The sequence below is a fragment of the Euleptes europaea genome, chromosome 3 (assembly GCF_029931775.1).
Source record: "Euleptes europaea isolate rEulEur1 chromosome 3, rEulEur1.hap1, whole genome shotgun sequence".
Classification (NCBI taxonomy): Eukaryota; Metazoa; Chordata; class Lepidosauria; order Squamata; family Sphaerodactylidae; genus Euleptes; species Euleptes europaea.
The window spans coordinates 48,181,508-48,197,500 of NC_079314.1; the positions used below are offsets into that span (position 1 = coordinate 48,181,508).

At 44.2% G+C, this 15,993-nt stretch overlaps 1 protein-coding gene across 1 annotated transcript in view; it reads left to right on the top strand.

Annotated features, from left to right (window-relative positions):
- Positions 1-205: 205 nt before the first annotated feature.
- Positions 206-15,993, top strand: part of ERGIC2 (ERGIC and golgi 2) — a 28,069-nt gene continuing 12,281 nt past the window's right edge. Inside the window, exons 1-8 of the mRNA XM_056846860.1 lie at positions 206-228; positions 4,171-4,251; positions 5,521-5,666; positions 8,313-8,421; positions 11,058-11,104; positions 13,055-13,125; positions 14,677-14,717; positions 15,722-15,823. Coding sequence (XP_056702838.1) covers positions 5,561-5,666; positions 8,313-8,421; positions 11,058-11,104; positions 13,055-13,125; positions 14,677-14,717; positions 15,722-15,823 — 476 coding nt within the window. The 5' untranslated portion in view covers positions 206-228; positions 4,171-4,251; positions 5,521-5,560. The remainder of the gene's footprint in view (positions 229-4,170; positions 4,252-5,520; positions 5,667-8,312; positions 8,422-11,057; positions 11,105-13,054; positions 13,126-14,676; positions 14,718-15,721; positions 15,824-15,993) is intronic.

Here is a 15,993-nt window from a genome sequence, read left to right on the forward strand (position 1 = left end):
CGGGCGGCTAAGCTCGTCTTTCACCCCCCCCTTTGGCGCGTGCCTGCCTCCCACTTTTTTTCATCTTCCCCCCTCCTCCCTTCTCCCGTTTCGAAGGTTCCACCGGCGCGCCGCTCTGGTCCCCCCCCCTTCCATCAGAGGTCCAGAGGCGGTGGGTGGTCGCCTGGAAAAGGGGGCGCGGATGAGGCGGGAGCCCTGAACGCCGGAGCTCTGCAAGGGCTGCGAGAGGTAACGTGCCTCCCCCCCACACACACACACACATAATCCCCAGCCAAAGCTTTACCTACCTTACCCTGACCGCTTCCCGCCCCTTTAACCGGGCACACCTGCAGCTTCCTGGTGGGTCTCCCTTCTCTCTCTTTCCTTGTATACTTCCCCACCCGCCCCTCTCAAGGCGTTCGCCCCTTCTCCCTAGCTGGGGGACTCGGGATCCCTCCTGTGTTCGGGTGGCTCGTGTCCCTCTTCTGCGTCCAGGCGGCTTTCAGAAGTGACACATTCGCACGTGCCGCTGGAAAAGCGGCTCTTTTGTACGCGTGGATGTGGTTCCAAAGAGCTAGCGAGGGGGTTTCGAAACGGGCCGACCCTTCTAACCAAAGCGGCAGAGGTGGGAAATGTGGCCGTGGGACGTGAGTGGGAACATCCTTAGGCACTTTCCACACTTTGGACCGTCGATGCCCCGAAGCCCTTCCCGGGCTGTCTCTTTCCCTGTCTGTATTTTAAACATCCAGCCTGGTGAAAAGTTCTCTGGAAAGGCTGCCCTCTGCTTTGTGATTTGGCCGGCTCTCCTAAGAGCTGTCGCGCAGCTTTAGGGGTTGGGTTTTGCTTTGGCGATGAGTAAACGTGGTGCCAGAGAAGGAGAATACAAAAGCCATTTTGAAAACTCTGAAGCAATTGGGACACAACAGATCTACGTCCACACGTTACACAGCCACTCAAGCTTCCTATATGTGCTGGTAGTGCCCTCAAGTTGGCTTGTACTTTCAAACACAACCCCCATATTGACCAGAACATGGTTTTGATTTGATTTTTATTTAAGTTTATTTCATGTAAGAGATGCACACAGGTGTTTAAGGCTGCAATCCTAACCCCTGTTAATAGATAGTAAATATCTTTGGACTCGGTGGGATTTCATCCCGAATATGCTTATTTAGGAATGTGCTGTTAAGTATGCTCTCTGAAGCTGTCTTTAAAACTGCTGCCCTAAATCCCCTTTCTATGGATCAAGTCACATTGAACTGAGATGTGCAGTGATTGTACTGCACATCTTTTCTCTCACATTAACTTTACAAGTGAGACATTCTAAATTGAAAGGTGACGTCCAGTGCAATCCTCAGAATATTTTCTGTGAGTAGACGCCACTGAATAGATATGAGTTGCATTTGGAGTAGATGCCCTTAGGATTGCTGTAATCAGTTGCGCTAATAACCTATCGATATTCTTTGTCAACAGTTGGATGTCTTGTGGCCAACGACTGTTAAGCTCAGCTCTATTCAATGTGTTTTCATCTTTGAACTTTGTGTACTGTATGTAGAACCTGGTCTGAGTCAATTTGTAAAATATATATGGAATTAATAGAATAGCTCTGTCCCACTCACTACCTTCACTCACCATTCTTTGCTTTTCCTTACTATTATTAGTGTTTATTTTTCTGATTCACAGATGTTGCATTCCAGATACTCTCCTTGATTAATTCATCTTCTGTCCTTCAGCATTTTCTTGCTTTTATCTTTTGCACATACTATTGAGATAATGCTGCAGAGAAGCCCAGCAAATGGTTGGTTGGTGGTGAATTTGTCCTATAAGTTTAGTATTCTGCCCTTCCTGTAAGGAGTTCAGGGTCCTTTCCATGGTTCTCTCCTCTGGTTTATGCTTGCAACATCCCTGTGAGGTTAATCTGAGAAAGACTGGTCCTCTGTTGAGCTTCATGGCAAAATAGAGATTAAACCTTGGTCACCAAGTCCAGCTCTAACACTCTAACCACCATGCCACACTGGCCCTCTAGATTCAGTATGATGTTTTCACAGTTTTCATTTCTGACACAGAATCAATAGGATTTACACTTTTCACAGTAAAAACGTTTGCAATGTGAGATGAAGGCAAACACATAATCTCATTTTTTCCTACACCCGTCATTTATTCTAATATGTTGAGCTCTTTAATATATACATGGACTAGAGTGGCATTATAATTCTGTGAGTTCTTACTTGGGAGCAAGTCCCACTAAACACCATGGAACTTATTTCGGCATAAAGATGGATAAAATCAGACTGCTAATCGTCTTAATAGTACCTGAACATCTGGTGTGCTTTCTCATACTTGGGAGATGCCTAACATTGAAAGCTTTTCTCTCTGGATTATTTAGCACAAACTACAAGAGCAACAAGGCTCTTGAAACACTAGCTAGGCTATTTACTAGCAATGTCATATCAACTCTGCCAGAACTGGAATTACCAAGGGAAGACAGAGAGAGGGAACATTAAGAATCTGACAGGCATGCTTCCTCCTTCACTCGCTTTGCCTAATAGGCTACTAAAGGTAATTTGGCAGCTGCTGATAGGCTACAAGGAAACAGGCGTGTGTTAGAAAAACATGGATAAAATTGTTGCAGAGCAGGATTTACTTTTTGATGTTGCAGATGAAAAGTTCATAGCCTGAATTGTTACATTTTGTAATGGCCTTTAGCATGCCGCTTTGTAATTTGTTTTTGCACTGTTGCATGAAGTTAGCTGGATGCCAACCACTTCTCTTATTGCTGCTTTACAGAGAGCTGTATGTGAGCAAGAGGAAAGTTCCTGAGTTTCATAGGGATCTGCAGCCCAACTTCCAGTGAGAGAGCCAGCGTGGGTGTAGTGATTAAGAGCGGCGGACTCTAATCTGGAGAACCGGGGTAGTTTCCCCACATGAAGCCTGCTGGGTGACCTTGGACTAGTCACAGTTCTCTCAGAACTCTCAGCTCCACCTACCTCACAAGCTGCCTGTTGTGGCGGGGGAGGAGAAAAGCAGGGTATAAAAACCAACACTACTTCTTCCTCTTTGGCTATTGCTGCTGCACAGCAAACAGCTGCTCCAGATGTTGCAGTTGAAGTGTCAGAACAAGAGGGCAGACCCACCTGTGGATCATGAAGGCAATGTCATCCACCTTGCATAGGCCACCTCTGTCCCTCTTTCCTCCCCCTTCTCCTAATCTGCACTGCTCTTTTCTCTGGTGCTGGTGCAGGCATAGAAGTGGGGCTTTGTACAGCAAAAAAGCGATGTATTCCACTGCTCTTGAGTAGAGGGTCTAGTGCTTGGCTTCATGCTCTACTGTATGGCAGACCATAGCTCACACCATTAAGTACCTTTGAGGAAAGCCTGAATTATGTGGTTTTGTTTGACTTGCTCTGTGACAATAGGAAGGAAAAGAGGGGCCCCAGTGTTGGTAAAGGTAGTCAAGACTAAATCCCAATAATACCAATGGAAAAGGGCAGTTAGTCATGGCTAATCTTAGCTGGACTGGGTAAGTTTCTGCTCATTTTTTAATTTTGTTATGTTAAGTTTGTAGGACCAGCTTCCAGAGCTCACAGACAAGCAGTTTGGTGTTATGGTTAGTGTTTTGGACTGGGATCTGGGAAGAATAGGAAGAACTTGATGTCAGATCTCAGCCAAGTCATGGTGACCCCAGGATCATGGGGTTTTCAGGGTAGCAGATGAGTAGAAGTGGGTTGCCGTTGTCTTCCTCTGTATAGCAACATTCGTCTTCCTTGGTGTTGTCCCATCCAAGTTCTTACTGTGGCAAACCCTGCTTACCAAGCCCTGACAAGCTCAGGCCAAACTGGGCTATTCAGGCTGCTGGGATCTGGGAAACCCAGGTTCAAATCCTCACTCTACCATGGAGGAGGGTATACTTCCTATGTTTTCTTTGAGTCATTGTGGTATTGTTTGCCTGGAATGTTTTATTTTTTTTAATACATGTGAGTAATATTCTCAGTCATACTCGGTCAGCCTTTGTCTGTCTTGAATCTGCTGCCAATATAGGGTGATCTGAGTTTTTAGTCATGAGAACTGGGGAAAGAAAAGTTTCTGTCTATCCCCCTTCTTTACACCAGGCATAATTTTATAAACCTCTATCTTGACAGCCTTTGTGTACTTTATATAATGTAACAAAGTAATTTTGATCCTATCTTGTTTCAGAATCTCTGCCCACGGACTTGCTTTGCTCTGCAGTCTCTCCATGATACTGAATAACACCGGCAGGAGGAACAGAACATCAAGGTAAGGCAGTTGGTGTGTGAGGATTTTTGTTTTAACCTGTCCTTTCATGAGTGAAATTGTGTTTGGGTTTTAATGTGTTTGAATTTCCAGCAAAGTTTCAAGTAACGTGCTGTTAAACCCAGCTTGATATCTGTAAAAGGAAATACAAATGATAGAGTTTACGTAATTTGAAGCACATTTGTAGAATAAACACTTTTTTTAAATTGTAGAACTTAAAACAGCATTGCAGGCTTCAGGAAGCTCCATAACCGCTTCATTATACTGTGAATACTACCCACTAAGGCGGAACCTTTCCAGTATTCAAGTCATTATGTAATATTCAGGGAGGGACTACACAGTGACCTCTGCCAATAGGGTGTTCCCAAAACAGTGTTTGCCATGGAATGCCCCTGCTGGGTTATGGGGAGGATATTTGCAGGGGATAATCAGCAAGTGGAAAGGGCCTGCCCCTTTCCCATGTTGTTGGTTTTTTCTGCTTTTTTTTTTGCAGGTTTCAAGAGCAGAAATTAAACCTAGTTGGTTGAAAAAATAGCTGCTGGGAAGGGATTGTGAGGGAAGGGCCAAGCGAGAGGATTAAGTGTTCTTCTTCCCACTTACTGTTTCTCCCCAGCAAATGTCACCTCAAGCAAAGATGGGTTTAGGAATTTTGCTTTTGCCTAATGATGTGCAGTTCCAGCCTCAGTAGCAAGACCAAGTTGTGGGAATGCTTAAATAATAGCACCTTGTTCAGTGGGTTAGCAGTGCCATCCTAAGTAGAGTTATACCATTCTAAATTCATTGACTACAATGGACTCAAAGGGGTATAACTCTGCTTAGGATTGCACTGTCACTTGTGTATCTTCTAGGTAGCTTAAAAGTTGGTTGGTTGGTGGTGGTGAATTTGCTGGCTTGTAAATGTTACCACTCCTTGGCTATTCCATTGCTAAACATGCTGTGGACTCTTTGAAGTGAATCAGAGGTTAGTGACATTGGCAGACGATTAAAAACAGGTATGCAGTTGGCATGTGGGCCCAAACCAGGTTTTATCTTGATTTAATTTAACATTGAAAACATTTATAGTTACTTGAGCAGAACGAAAAAATAACCGTTGATATTCTGATATCCTGGTGGTAAGATGCATTTTTCAGTTCAGTAGCTTTATAGTCTTGGAGTTTCTAAGTCTGATCACATCACCTGGTTTCAAATGTAGTTACAGGGTATTGAATTTCCAAACTGAGAAAGGACATTTATCACTTAACTACATTTGGTTGGTATGCTCTCAAAATGCAGAGTGAATATATGAAGGAAAATATTGAGAAACCTGCTGAAGATGAGGCGCCTGAATCGGAAGAAGACCTTGAATTTAATGAAAGAGTTGGATGCCTTTCCAAAAGTTCCTGAAAGCTACATTGAGACGTCTGCAAGCGGAGGAACAGGTAGTGTCGAACAGAATCTTCAAGTCTGGTGGCTTGTAAGCCTGAGTTGTAAGAATTAGATTCAACGAATGAAGGCTTGTTGTGAAAAAGGCCTCAGAAGTCAGACCACTGGGTTGAATGGTTCTTTCTTGTCTTAGAAATGGGGCAAAAAGGGACTGGCGCAGGGGTTCCCAAGCTTCTCGTGAAGAAAAAGCACCAATCCTGTTTCAGTTTGATTTGAGAAGCGAGTGCTCGCACATGAACACATGAAGCTGCCTTATACTGAATCAGGCCACTTGTCCATCAGTGTCAGTATTGTCTACTCAGACTGGCAGCAGCTCTCCAGGGTCTCAGGTGGAGGTTTTTTTGCATCACCTACCACCTGATCCTTTTAACTGCAGATGCTGGGGACTGAACCTGGGAACATAAGCATGCCCTACCACTGAGCCACGGCCCCTCCCCTCCTCCAGATTAGTAGTACTGAAAAACCCACCCCTTTGCTCCCACCTACTCTGCTCGTGGCAGCCGCAGTCTGGGGTTCTGATGTTCCATGAGAGTGCAAGAAACCGATGCTCAGGGGTCATTGGTTCTGTAGTCAGATAAAGATGCTCTCGTGGTCATTTCACTAAAGAAGAAAACTGCTCTTTCCAAATGCTGCTGTTGTTATGCTGGAGAACAGTGTGGGAGCTGATGCTGCTATGGTCCAAGGGGAGCCTTGACTGGGGGAAATGCCAGAGCCGTCCTTTGCTGCCACAGCTAACCACCCTGCTGCTTGTTTTTGTGCAACACCCTCAAGATGACCTGTTTGAGTCTGTGGCTGTTCACTGGGAAGTAAAATCTAGGTGTCCCTGACCTGGATGGCCTAAGCTATCCCCATCTGAAAAGCTAGGCAGGGTTGGCCCTGGTTAATACTTGGATGGGAGACCACCAAGGAAGCCCAGGGTCACTCCGTGGAGGCAGGCAATGGAAAACCACCTCTTAACATCGCTTGCCTGGAAAACCACTAGAAGTTGGCTGCATCTTGACGTCACTTTACACATGCACAAATCTAGCTGAGTTCAGTGGGCTTGCTCCTCAGCATGCATGCTTGGGGTTTTGCCGCCTGAGATTTCTGTTTGCATGTTGTTACATTTGGGCTTGTGTGCATGATTACACCACTTAATGAAAAAATTGGCTTCGGAAGATCTGAACTGAACAGATTGTACCTGAGGATTGGTCTCTTGTCTGTGTTTTTTTTTTTTTATTATTGTGTACTTTGCTCATTCAGGGGCAAAAATGTAAGTGGGAGATTTGCTTCCTAAAAGAAATCTGTAACTGGTACAGAAAGAAGACTCTGGGCAGCACAGGCCAGCGCTACTGTGCTCTGGGAACAGGCTGTTCTTCTGGTTTTTACTACATGAGGTGGGCATCAGAGCCCCACTCCCCCCACCCCAAGTGTTCATAATTCTTTTCTCTGGGCAGATTTTCCAATATAAAACTTCTGATGTTGTACTCCTGTGTTATATACTTCATTTACCAATATTTATATCCCCTATGCACAAACCTCACATAGGCTCACAGTCTCCTTTAAAGCAAGTTCATTGGAAAACTCCCCAACTGTGCCTTGTCATGACGAGTGCTAGACATTATCGCCACGATAAACAGAAAAGTCAGCCTGAAATCCCAACAGCCAAAAAGAGTAAAAGCAGACCTACCCCAGCAGCCAAGTCAGCCAAAGGGCCCCTGCCTTCCTTCATGGTGATACCAAGCGTTTGTCTTTTGAGCCTCTTCAGTGAGGCCATTCCACAGGGTCAGGGCAGTAGCAGAGAAAGGTTAAGAGGGAGCTGTGGGCATGAAGGAGCATATCTGGTACATGGGTTTGTACAGCACAGGGACCATGGCGCTGTCTCCTACAGCTTGGGTTTTGAAGCACCTATGGCAGTGGCTTGGGTCTTGAGGGTACCATCACATGAGTCCCAAACCAGCACAGCGATCTAGCCAGGCAGTTGTTCAGATGTAAACAGGTAGGCTAGGAAGGGGAGAGGATACTCGCTTCAGAGGACTTGGCTTGGTGTGGGAACCCCTTTCTCCCCTTTGAATGACAGAGCAACAGACACTTCAGTGCTGGGGGAATTAAACTCGTTTGCAAAACATATTTACTCCATTTTTATCCCACCCCTCTCCTAAGGAGATCGGGTTGATTAACATATCACTTTGTTATCCTCACAAGGACCTTTATTTATTTTATTGATTGATTGATTTCCTTTATAATGTTCCTTTCTCGCTGAGATCCAAGGTGGATTACAAAGTATTAAAAACAATTCAGCCAGGCAGCGTTAGACATCCAATAATGCAATAGTACTGGGATTACAGAATTAGAAAACAATGGGGAAAAACTGTCTTCAGTGTTCTGACTGTGTAAACCTGTGAGATATGTTGGCCTGAAGGTCAGCTAGCAAGCTGATTAGGAGTTTGAACCCAGGGTTCCCTGGTATATGTCCAGATTGCTGTCCGCTGCAGTAGTTGGCTCTTCAGAAGAGGTTCTAAGGGACATAGATGTATGAGTAAAGTTTTACGTATACAGTGTGCTCAGTTATCTTTTTTTCTCTCCTGTAAATTCAACAAACTGATGCCATTTTTAAAATGTGTACTTCCTTCTCTTTGCCTTTTTCCCTTTGAATGTTTCAGTTTCTCTAATCGCATTTACTACTATGGCTCTTTTAACCATCATGGAGTTTACAGTCTATCAAGACACCTGGATGAAATATGAATATGAAGTAGATAAGGATTTTATTAGGTAATGTTTCTCTCTCTAATTTGCTTTAAAATCTTGTGTTGCTTTCCTGCTGCATTATTGTTTCTCTTCTTTTTTCTTGTCTTGAGATGATAACTTTTCATTTTTTAAAACTGGTAATACCTTAAGGAGCAACAGCACCCAGATGCTTGAGAGGCTGCAAAACAATGATCAAATATATTTCCTGTGAGAAGATAAGAAAAACAAGCAGGCTTACCTTGGCTATGGAAAGCAGTGGAGAATGATCGAATCCAGGGCCAAGCTGTTAAGAAGATGCTGGCTGGCTGGTTTCCTTAGGGCAAATTAATTCATTACCCTGGTGGCTCAGAAGCATTTCCCTTGTGCCTGGAGTCCTCCTTGCACCACTAATACATGCAGTAAGCAGCCACCTGGATTAGGTAACTGACTATTTCTGAGGCTACAATTGCCCCTGTGTTGGGGGCCAGTGCCCATGCCAGTTAACCAAACTCTTTTGATGACTCCAGTGATATCTGTGGAAGTCATGTGAGAGCCACCCATATGGAAGCACCATTATTGGCAGCGTATGCATTGGCCTTTCATATTTGAAGGCCTTGACCGCCTCAGAACTCGAGGACCTTGGGGATTGCTTGTTCTAGCCGTTGCCGCTAACCTCCAGTTTGGCTTTTAAGACTGTAGGGCTGGTGCAGCTCCTCCCTTAAGGGATTAAGAAAGGGCTGCCTGGGGCTGTTCTCTGGGTCCCCTGCAGTGAGAATCCCCCTTCCTCTCCCATCACAGTCCAAAGCCAAGCTCAAGCTGGTGATAAACTGGGATATTGTGAATCATGGTCAGTGTGGATGCAAATGTATTCTTAACCGTGGTTAAAGCTGGCAGAAGGGGAGGCGGAAGGGGATTTTTGCTCAAAGGGTGAAGGGTCCTGCCATCCCTGGGCTTTTCCCCAGTGTGTTAACCATAGTTAAGGGCCAGGCAATCTTATCTCTCCCAAGTGGGGAGATGTAATTGTATTTTTTCATTCCACTTTGTGTGCTGCTGTTGTGTGTGTTTGCCATGCGCATGCCTGCTTTGTGTTTGCTTTTGGGGAATCATGAACTTTTCGCCTCACAGTTGGAAGCTGAAGTGATCTTAATGCTTTGGAGAAGAATCACTGTTGTGTATTTTGGCTCCTGCCTTTGTTGTCATGGAGATAATTGGGGGATGTTGGCATCAGTGTAATGAAGTACCAGCAAGGAACTGTTGTGCCCCCTTGGTGAGCAGTCCCTGAGCGGAAAACGAGTCTCTTGCAATTTGTTGTAATGCTTTCTCAGCTAAGTTTGGTGAGGCGGCTCTTCCTGGCAAATGCTGCCAATCTTCCAGCTCACTGAAGCTCCTCTTTCTCTTTGCTTAGGCGAGGGTGGTCTTAAGTGCTGTTATTTGCAGACTCCTCTAATGCTCTGTGCTCCTCTCACTACCGCCTTTAAACATTTTAACAAGTTTTATGACAGTCCTGCCTGCTGATGTGCTCACAACCTACTCTGTTCTTCACTGACCTGTGCTACAATTTGAAGCATGTTAACTAGGGTGTAAGTTCGATTGAGCTCATTGGGACGCACTTCTGAGTATATACACACTTAAGATCACACTGTTAGGTCTTCAGCCAGCGTCTTTAATCTACTCTGCTTACAAATACCTTCATGCCTGGAGAAAGACGTACACCCACGAAAGTGTCTGTATCTTTCTCTTTAAATAGAAATGCAAACTTGTTTCCTTCTTTCACTGCCTCTTCAAGGGGTGAATGGAAGCAAAGATGAAGCAAATTAGGCTGCTCCTTGTTCAGGTAGCCTAATTAAGGCTTTTGGCAAGCACACGCTAGTGTTAATTGGCTTCCATGGAGAATGTTTGGCATTGAACTGTGGTTAGGATCAATATACATTTTGTAGAGATTAGTTATAAAGCACCAAGCAGAACATTGTTGACTTGGGATCCAAAGCCAGCAATTTAACAGGTTTGGGGATATCTATGGAAGGGAAGCTGGAAATTTGTGCTTATGCCAACATGAGTTATCCACTGCTCTTCTAGGGCTTTGGTCCAGGGCTGTTCTTTGCCTGTGCTTCACAGCTTAATTTTTTGCCTTTCATAGTGGATCTGACAAAACATAGGATTTCTTGGAGGCTGAATCTCTGAGTGCCTACTGAGTTGGGGTTTGTACATGTGATAATGAAGTTCTTGCATTTCCTGTATCATTGGCAAAACCATACATTCAGTTTCTCTTTTCTTGTCTGTGTACAAAGTTGAACATCTTTCATTCAAGATCGTAATGATGTTCATGAGGCAATTATATATTATACAAGTAGACTCCTCTTTGACTGTGAAATTCCACAGTAAGGCTTCAAAGGAATTGTTGGTGGCTGTCACCGATACTTAGTAACATGGGCAACGTGTCTCTAACTGTGCAGTCCTAAGCAGAATTACCCCCTTCTAAGCCCATTGACTTTAATTAATTTTGAAGGGTGTAACTCTGCTTAGAATTGCAGTGTAAATCTGCCTTTCTGGTGCTTCTCCTTCCAAACTTTAGTCCATCTCGAGTGCTTTTAATACATACTTTTCTGAACTGTTATACAATGCTACTGTGAAACAGAGTTATAATATATTGTCCTTGTTTCTTTTCCTTGTTTCTTTTCTAGTAAATTAAGAATCAATATAGATATTACCGTTGCAATGAAGTGTCAGTGTAAGTATTCTTTTTTTAATTTGAAGCTACTGTTTTGTCATTCTGACAGTGCAATCCTGTGCAGATTCTAAGTCCATTAAAGTCAACAGGCTTTAGAGGGGTGTAACTCTGCATAGGATTGCAGCCTGTCATTTAGTGCGGGTGGAAGTCCAGATAACAGTAGGTTGCCATTGAAAATGGAATCCCCGTGTCAGGTTCTTTTCATGCTGCCTTGAAGAGCCATTGGGCAGAAAGGTGGAATTCAAGTACTGTAAATTAATAACGTAAGATAATTTACCCCAACTTGTGCCATCATAGTGTTGTGTATCACCCCGCCAGCAGCAGGCAGTGATGTGCAGGAAAATGCAAAACAGTGGCATTATGACACATTGTAGGTGATCCTGGATGGTATTTAAGAGATGGGGAGAACCCCCACACAGGGATGCCAGAAGTGAAGTGTCATGTACGGGTCCATCTCCCAAACCAGTTCAGACCATCATGGAAAGACATAGACTAGTTTTCCTTGCAGATGAACACACACCAGAATTCAGCCTGGGGTTGCTTATTTGAAAGTGGCCAGCCATTGAAACATCCCACCACATGGCAAGCTTTCCCTTCAGGAAGGAAATGTTTTAGCACCATCTTCTCCCCGGCAAACTGGCTTCTTTCCACTTGCAAGGAGATTTAAAGAAAAGAAAAGTGATCCCTCTGTTTTACTGTGAAGTTGTTGTAAGACAGTACGACATGTTCTTCCTGGATGTTTTTGATCTGTTCTTTTCCTGAGACTGCTTCACTGTTGACTTGAGTGATTACTTTGAAAACAATTGATGGGCCACTTTGTTTTAGTGATGACAATAACTAATTTGGCTTAATGGCAGTGGCATGTAGAACTTCATTGAGTGAGGCATGCTATCTTGTTCTGGTGGCAGGGAGGAAATTTTGATCCTCCTTTGTACATTAAACACATTATTACTTCGGTACTTTCCCACTTTCTAAGTGCTGGGTTACAACTTCATTGACAATTTATAGATAAATGTAATTTCCTTGCTTTTTCTCACGTATAAACTCTTGTTTACCACCGCTATCCATTAAACTGTTTTTATTTTGGGGGAAATTATGTGTCTTGTATCACACAATGCCCCTAGATAAGAAGAAATTCAATTGTTAGTGCATTCTCTTTGTATTGCTTGTAATTCTTAAAAATTGCTTTCAAAGTAAAAAGGAGGGGGGATTGTAACCCAAGTTTTCAACCAAACTGTTCATATATACATAATGTAAACTGGAGCAAAACTGAAACCAAGTGCTTTACAAAAATGGAATATTTTCTTGATAAAGCCCTCTCTTGTGAGCTTACAGCGTAGAATTTGCTCACTGCAAGTGCTGTTGTAGCAACAAAACAGCCACTTGTCAGATTTAGTTGCAGGCGAGAAAAAGACAAAAGGCTTCAGGTGCTGCTACTGAGCATGCGGTATTGTGAGCATGCTCAGTAGCATTCAGCAGCATAATCTGACAAGTAGTGGTTTTTGTAGCAAGGCTGGCTGTAGTAATCCTTCAGTGCAAGGAGCCACCCCCTGACACAAGACTGCTTGAGCTCCTCAAGTCAAGGGGAAGACGCTGTATGCCAGCAGACAGCACTACAGTTAGCTCCACAGAACTGCAGGACTCAACACAGTATGTTGTTGTCTTTTAAGGAGCCATGACAACTTCAAAGAATTCATTAGGGAACAGTGTGTTGCTTTGGGCATGCCCTGTGTTTGACATGTTGCACTTGGTTGGTTTGAACAGATGTGTGTTTTGCAGTCCTTTCCTTCATGTGGTGGTTGAAGGTTGCTGTGATAAATTGGACTCCCGGTAAACAGAAATGGGCTGCTTCCTTCCACATTCCTTATGAAAAGAGCTGTGGATATCAGTTTTACAGGCCTGTTCTTATGCTTCTGTGTCTTGCCTTTTAACATTTCAATTTGGAAACAGACATCGGGGCTGACGTGTTGGATTTGGCAGAAACAATGGTGGCCTCCGCTGATGGATTAGTTTATGAGCCAGTAAGTTTGCTGCTTTGTTTATGAGAGATGCTGTTACCCACTGTCTCCCTTTGCATGCCACTGGAGGGATGTCACTTCCTTCTTCCCAGAGCATTATGATCATTTCCTGATCCAAGGCTAAAAGCTGTGTGAGCAAGCAATGTGGCCGTGTACTGACGGAGGTAAAATGATAATGCATTTGCATAAAGTAATCCCTTGTCCTGCAGGTCATGGATATTGGCTGGTCTCCATAACCAGCCAAATTGCTCTTGCTTGTAACCCCAACCCTCCCCCCAACCATGGAAACATCAAATCTTTTCTGGGGGGGAGCAAGCGTGATCCCCTTCCCAGCTCTGAACTGAACCTCAGAGACACTCAGAAACTTTGTTTGGCTTCCTGAGAGTTTCCAAAGCCAGGACTGCAGGAAGGAGAAACCCTGTCATTCTCTCAGCTCTGGGAAACGGCATGGATTTTCTCTGGATGAAAAGATTGTGCTTGCCATAGCAAGTGCCTTTGTGGCCCCTTTGTTAAACATTTAGATTGGGGTTGGGACGAGTTAGTGAGGAATAAAAGCAAGCAAATGTAGTTAGATAGGCTTAGGCTAAGTTTTGGTTGGAATGAGGGTGAACTCAGATGTGCGGGGTTTCTAGCCCCTCTTGCTTGCTGAGTGTGTTTGTGTTGTCAACAAAGCAGCACAGGGCACCTGATTTTTCTTGACCCGACTGCCTCTCCCCCCCCTCCCGCCCCGATGCAGAGGCCAGGGCTCCTGATTATCCATTTGCAGTGGCAAACGTGGGAATTCTGTTTACCGCTGAATGTTTGCCTGAATCTCTTAGGCTGGAGTTTAAAGGATGGGATTTGAAGGACGAGAGCAGAGCATCCTGTTGGGGATGGAGCAGCACGTCTGACGAACCTGTGACTGCTCTCCATATCAGTGTTCACACTCTTCTCACGTCCTTGCATTGATGTGGTTCTGAAAGGTTGCCACTGAAGGAACAGAGGGCATTGCAGCAACCGCCAGTGTGGACTACAAGCAGCACATAATTTGAGGGAGGCAGACACCGCGTGCTTGTGGGAAGTGCAAATGGCTTGTGAAGATGCAGCAGATTCCCTTTCTTGGGAATATCTGCACATCGGTCGCTCAGAGCTTCTCTGTCTCAGTTTTGAGACGATAAATTATTTCCACAGTTACCTGGGGTACTTCTTTATGGCATTCCCTGCTGAAAAGAAGCAGCAGCCTAACAAAGAAGAGGGAGTGGATGATAAGGGAGGGATTCACCTTCTTCTTTTGCTACTTTTTAAAGAATTTGGATGAAAACACTGAAGAATGTACACCTTCTGCTGTCTGACTTGGACTGCAGACTCACGTGCTGAAGCAGCAGAAAGACTTTATACGTTGGGAGCTGTTGGCGTTCAGTGGGCTGTGTAGCCCATTGTTAGTGCTAGAGCTGCTTGTCCAGTGCCTGCACAATGCCATCTGTGCCAACACGTGCCCAAGGGTGGGGTGGGGGGAAGGGTTGTGCATAAAAGAAAATGGATTTAGGCTTGATGCTTGATCTTCCTCTGTTGTAGGTAATATTTGAGCTCAGCCCCATGCAAAAAGAATGGCAAAGGTATGTGCATCCAAGTGGGAAAGAATTGTGTGTATGTGTGTGTGGGTGTGAGAGAGAGAAATTTGGCTGCTGCTAAGTGTTAGATAAAACTGTGAAATTAAATAGCAGTGGTGTACTGAGCCCGTTTTGAGCAGTCACTAGTCAGTGATGAGTAACTACTGCAGATATAGACATACATATTGGAGGTTTTTTTTGGGGGGGGGGGTTAAAGTTGTACTATGAACCATCCTTTGTAATAAAAAGATACATTAGATCAGATCCTAAGAATCCATTCCTCTAGCAGTGTGGATGTCTACTGATGGAACATACCTCTTCTGGCTCTATCCTTCAGTGGAAGATCTCTACACTAGTGGAATGGATTCATAGCTCCCGATCTGTTTTCCCCCCACGGATTCATTTATAGATTTATGAGAACCAGCGTGGTATAATGGTTGCAGTGTTGGAGTAAGATCTGGGCAATCTAGGTTCGAATCCCTGCTTGCTTGGTGACTTTGAGCCAGTCAGAGACTCTCAGCCTGAGCTACCTCACAGGATAGTGAGGATAAAATGACGGAGAGAACAATGTAAGCTGCTTTGGATTCCCTCTAGGACGAAAGGCAGGGTATAAAGTAAATCAATAAATCCTTATCTTTAAATATGTGCCATGTTCTCAACTGTCAAGCTGTCTCATGTTTGGAACTGAGGTGCTGAGTTTCTTGAGTCTCAAGGCCCAGCTGGCAAAAAGACGAAAGGGGGATGTTTCCTGTTAGTCGGCGAAGAAGAGTTTGTGAAGATGGGTCTTGACGTTTATTCCATCTGAAGCTGAACGTCATCCGACTTGTTGTTTGCCAGCATCTAGTTTTGGGGAGTTGCTTATTTGCAAATGGTTGTGCAGCTTTTCTCTTGCCTTTGTTGCAGTGAGCATGAAGAGGGAACAGTTAATATACTGAACAGCTGTATCTAGCCTGTGTTACACTAGTGTAGGAGGGACTGAACAATTTCTTGGTTGCCTATTCAAATTGTAGGATGCTGCATATAATCCAGAGCAGGCTGCAGGAAGAACACTCACTTCAAGATGTAATATTCAAAAGTGCTTTTAAAAGTGCTTCAACAGCCTTACCACCCAGGTAAGTGGTTGCTTTCTCTCTCTACGTAATTGTTTTTATTATCCTTTTGCTTCAAGCATTTAATTTCAAGAACATTTATGTGGTGTTTTTAGCATGCCTAAGCAAGTTTATTTGGAGCAAGTGCCATTGCAATTAAAGTGTGTTCAGGCTGTGTTCTCAAGCCACTTACC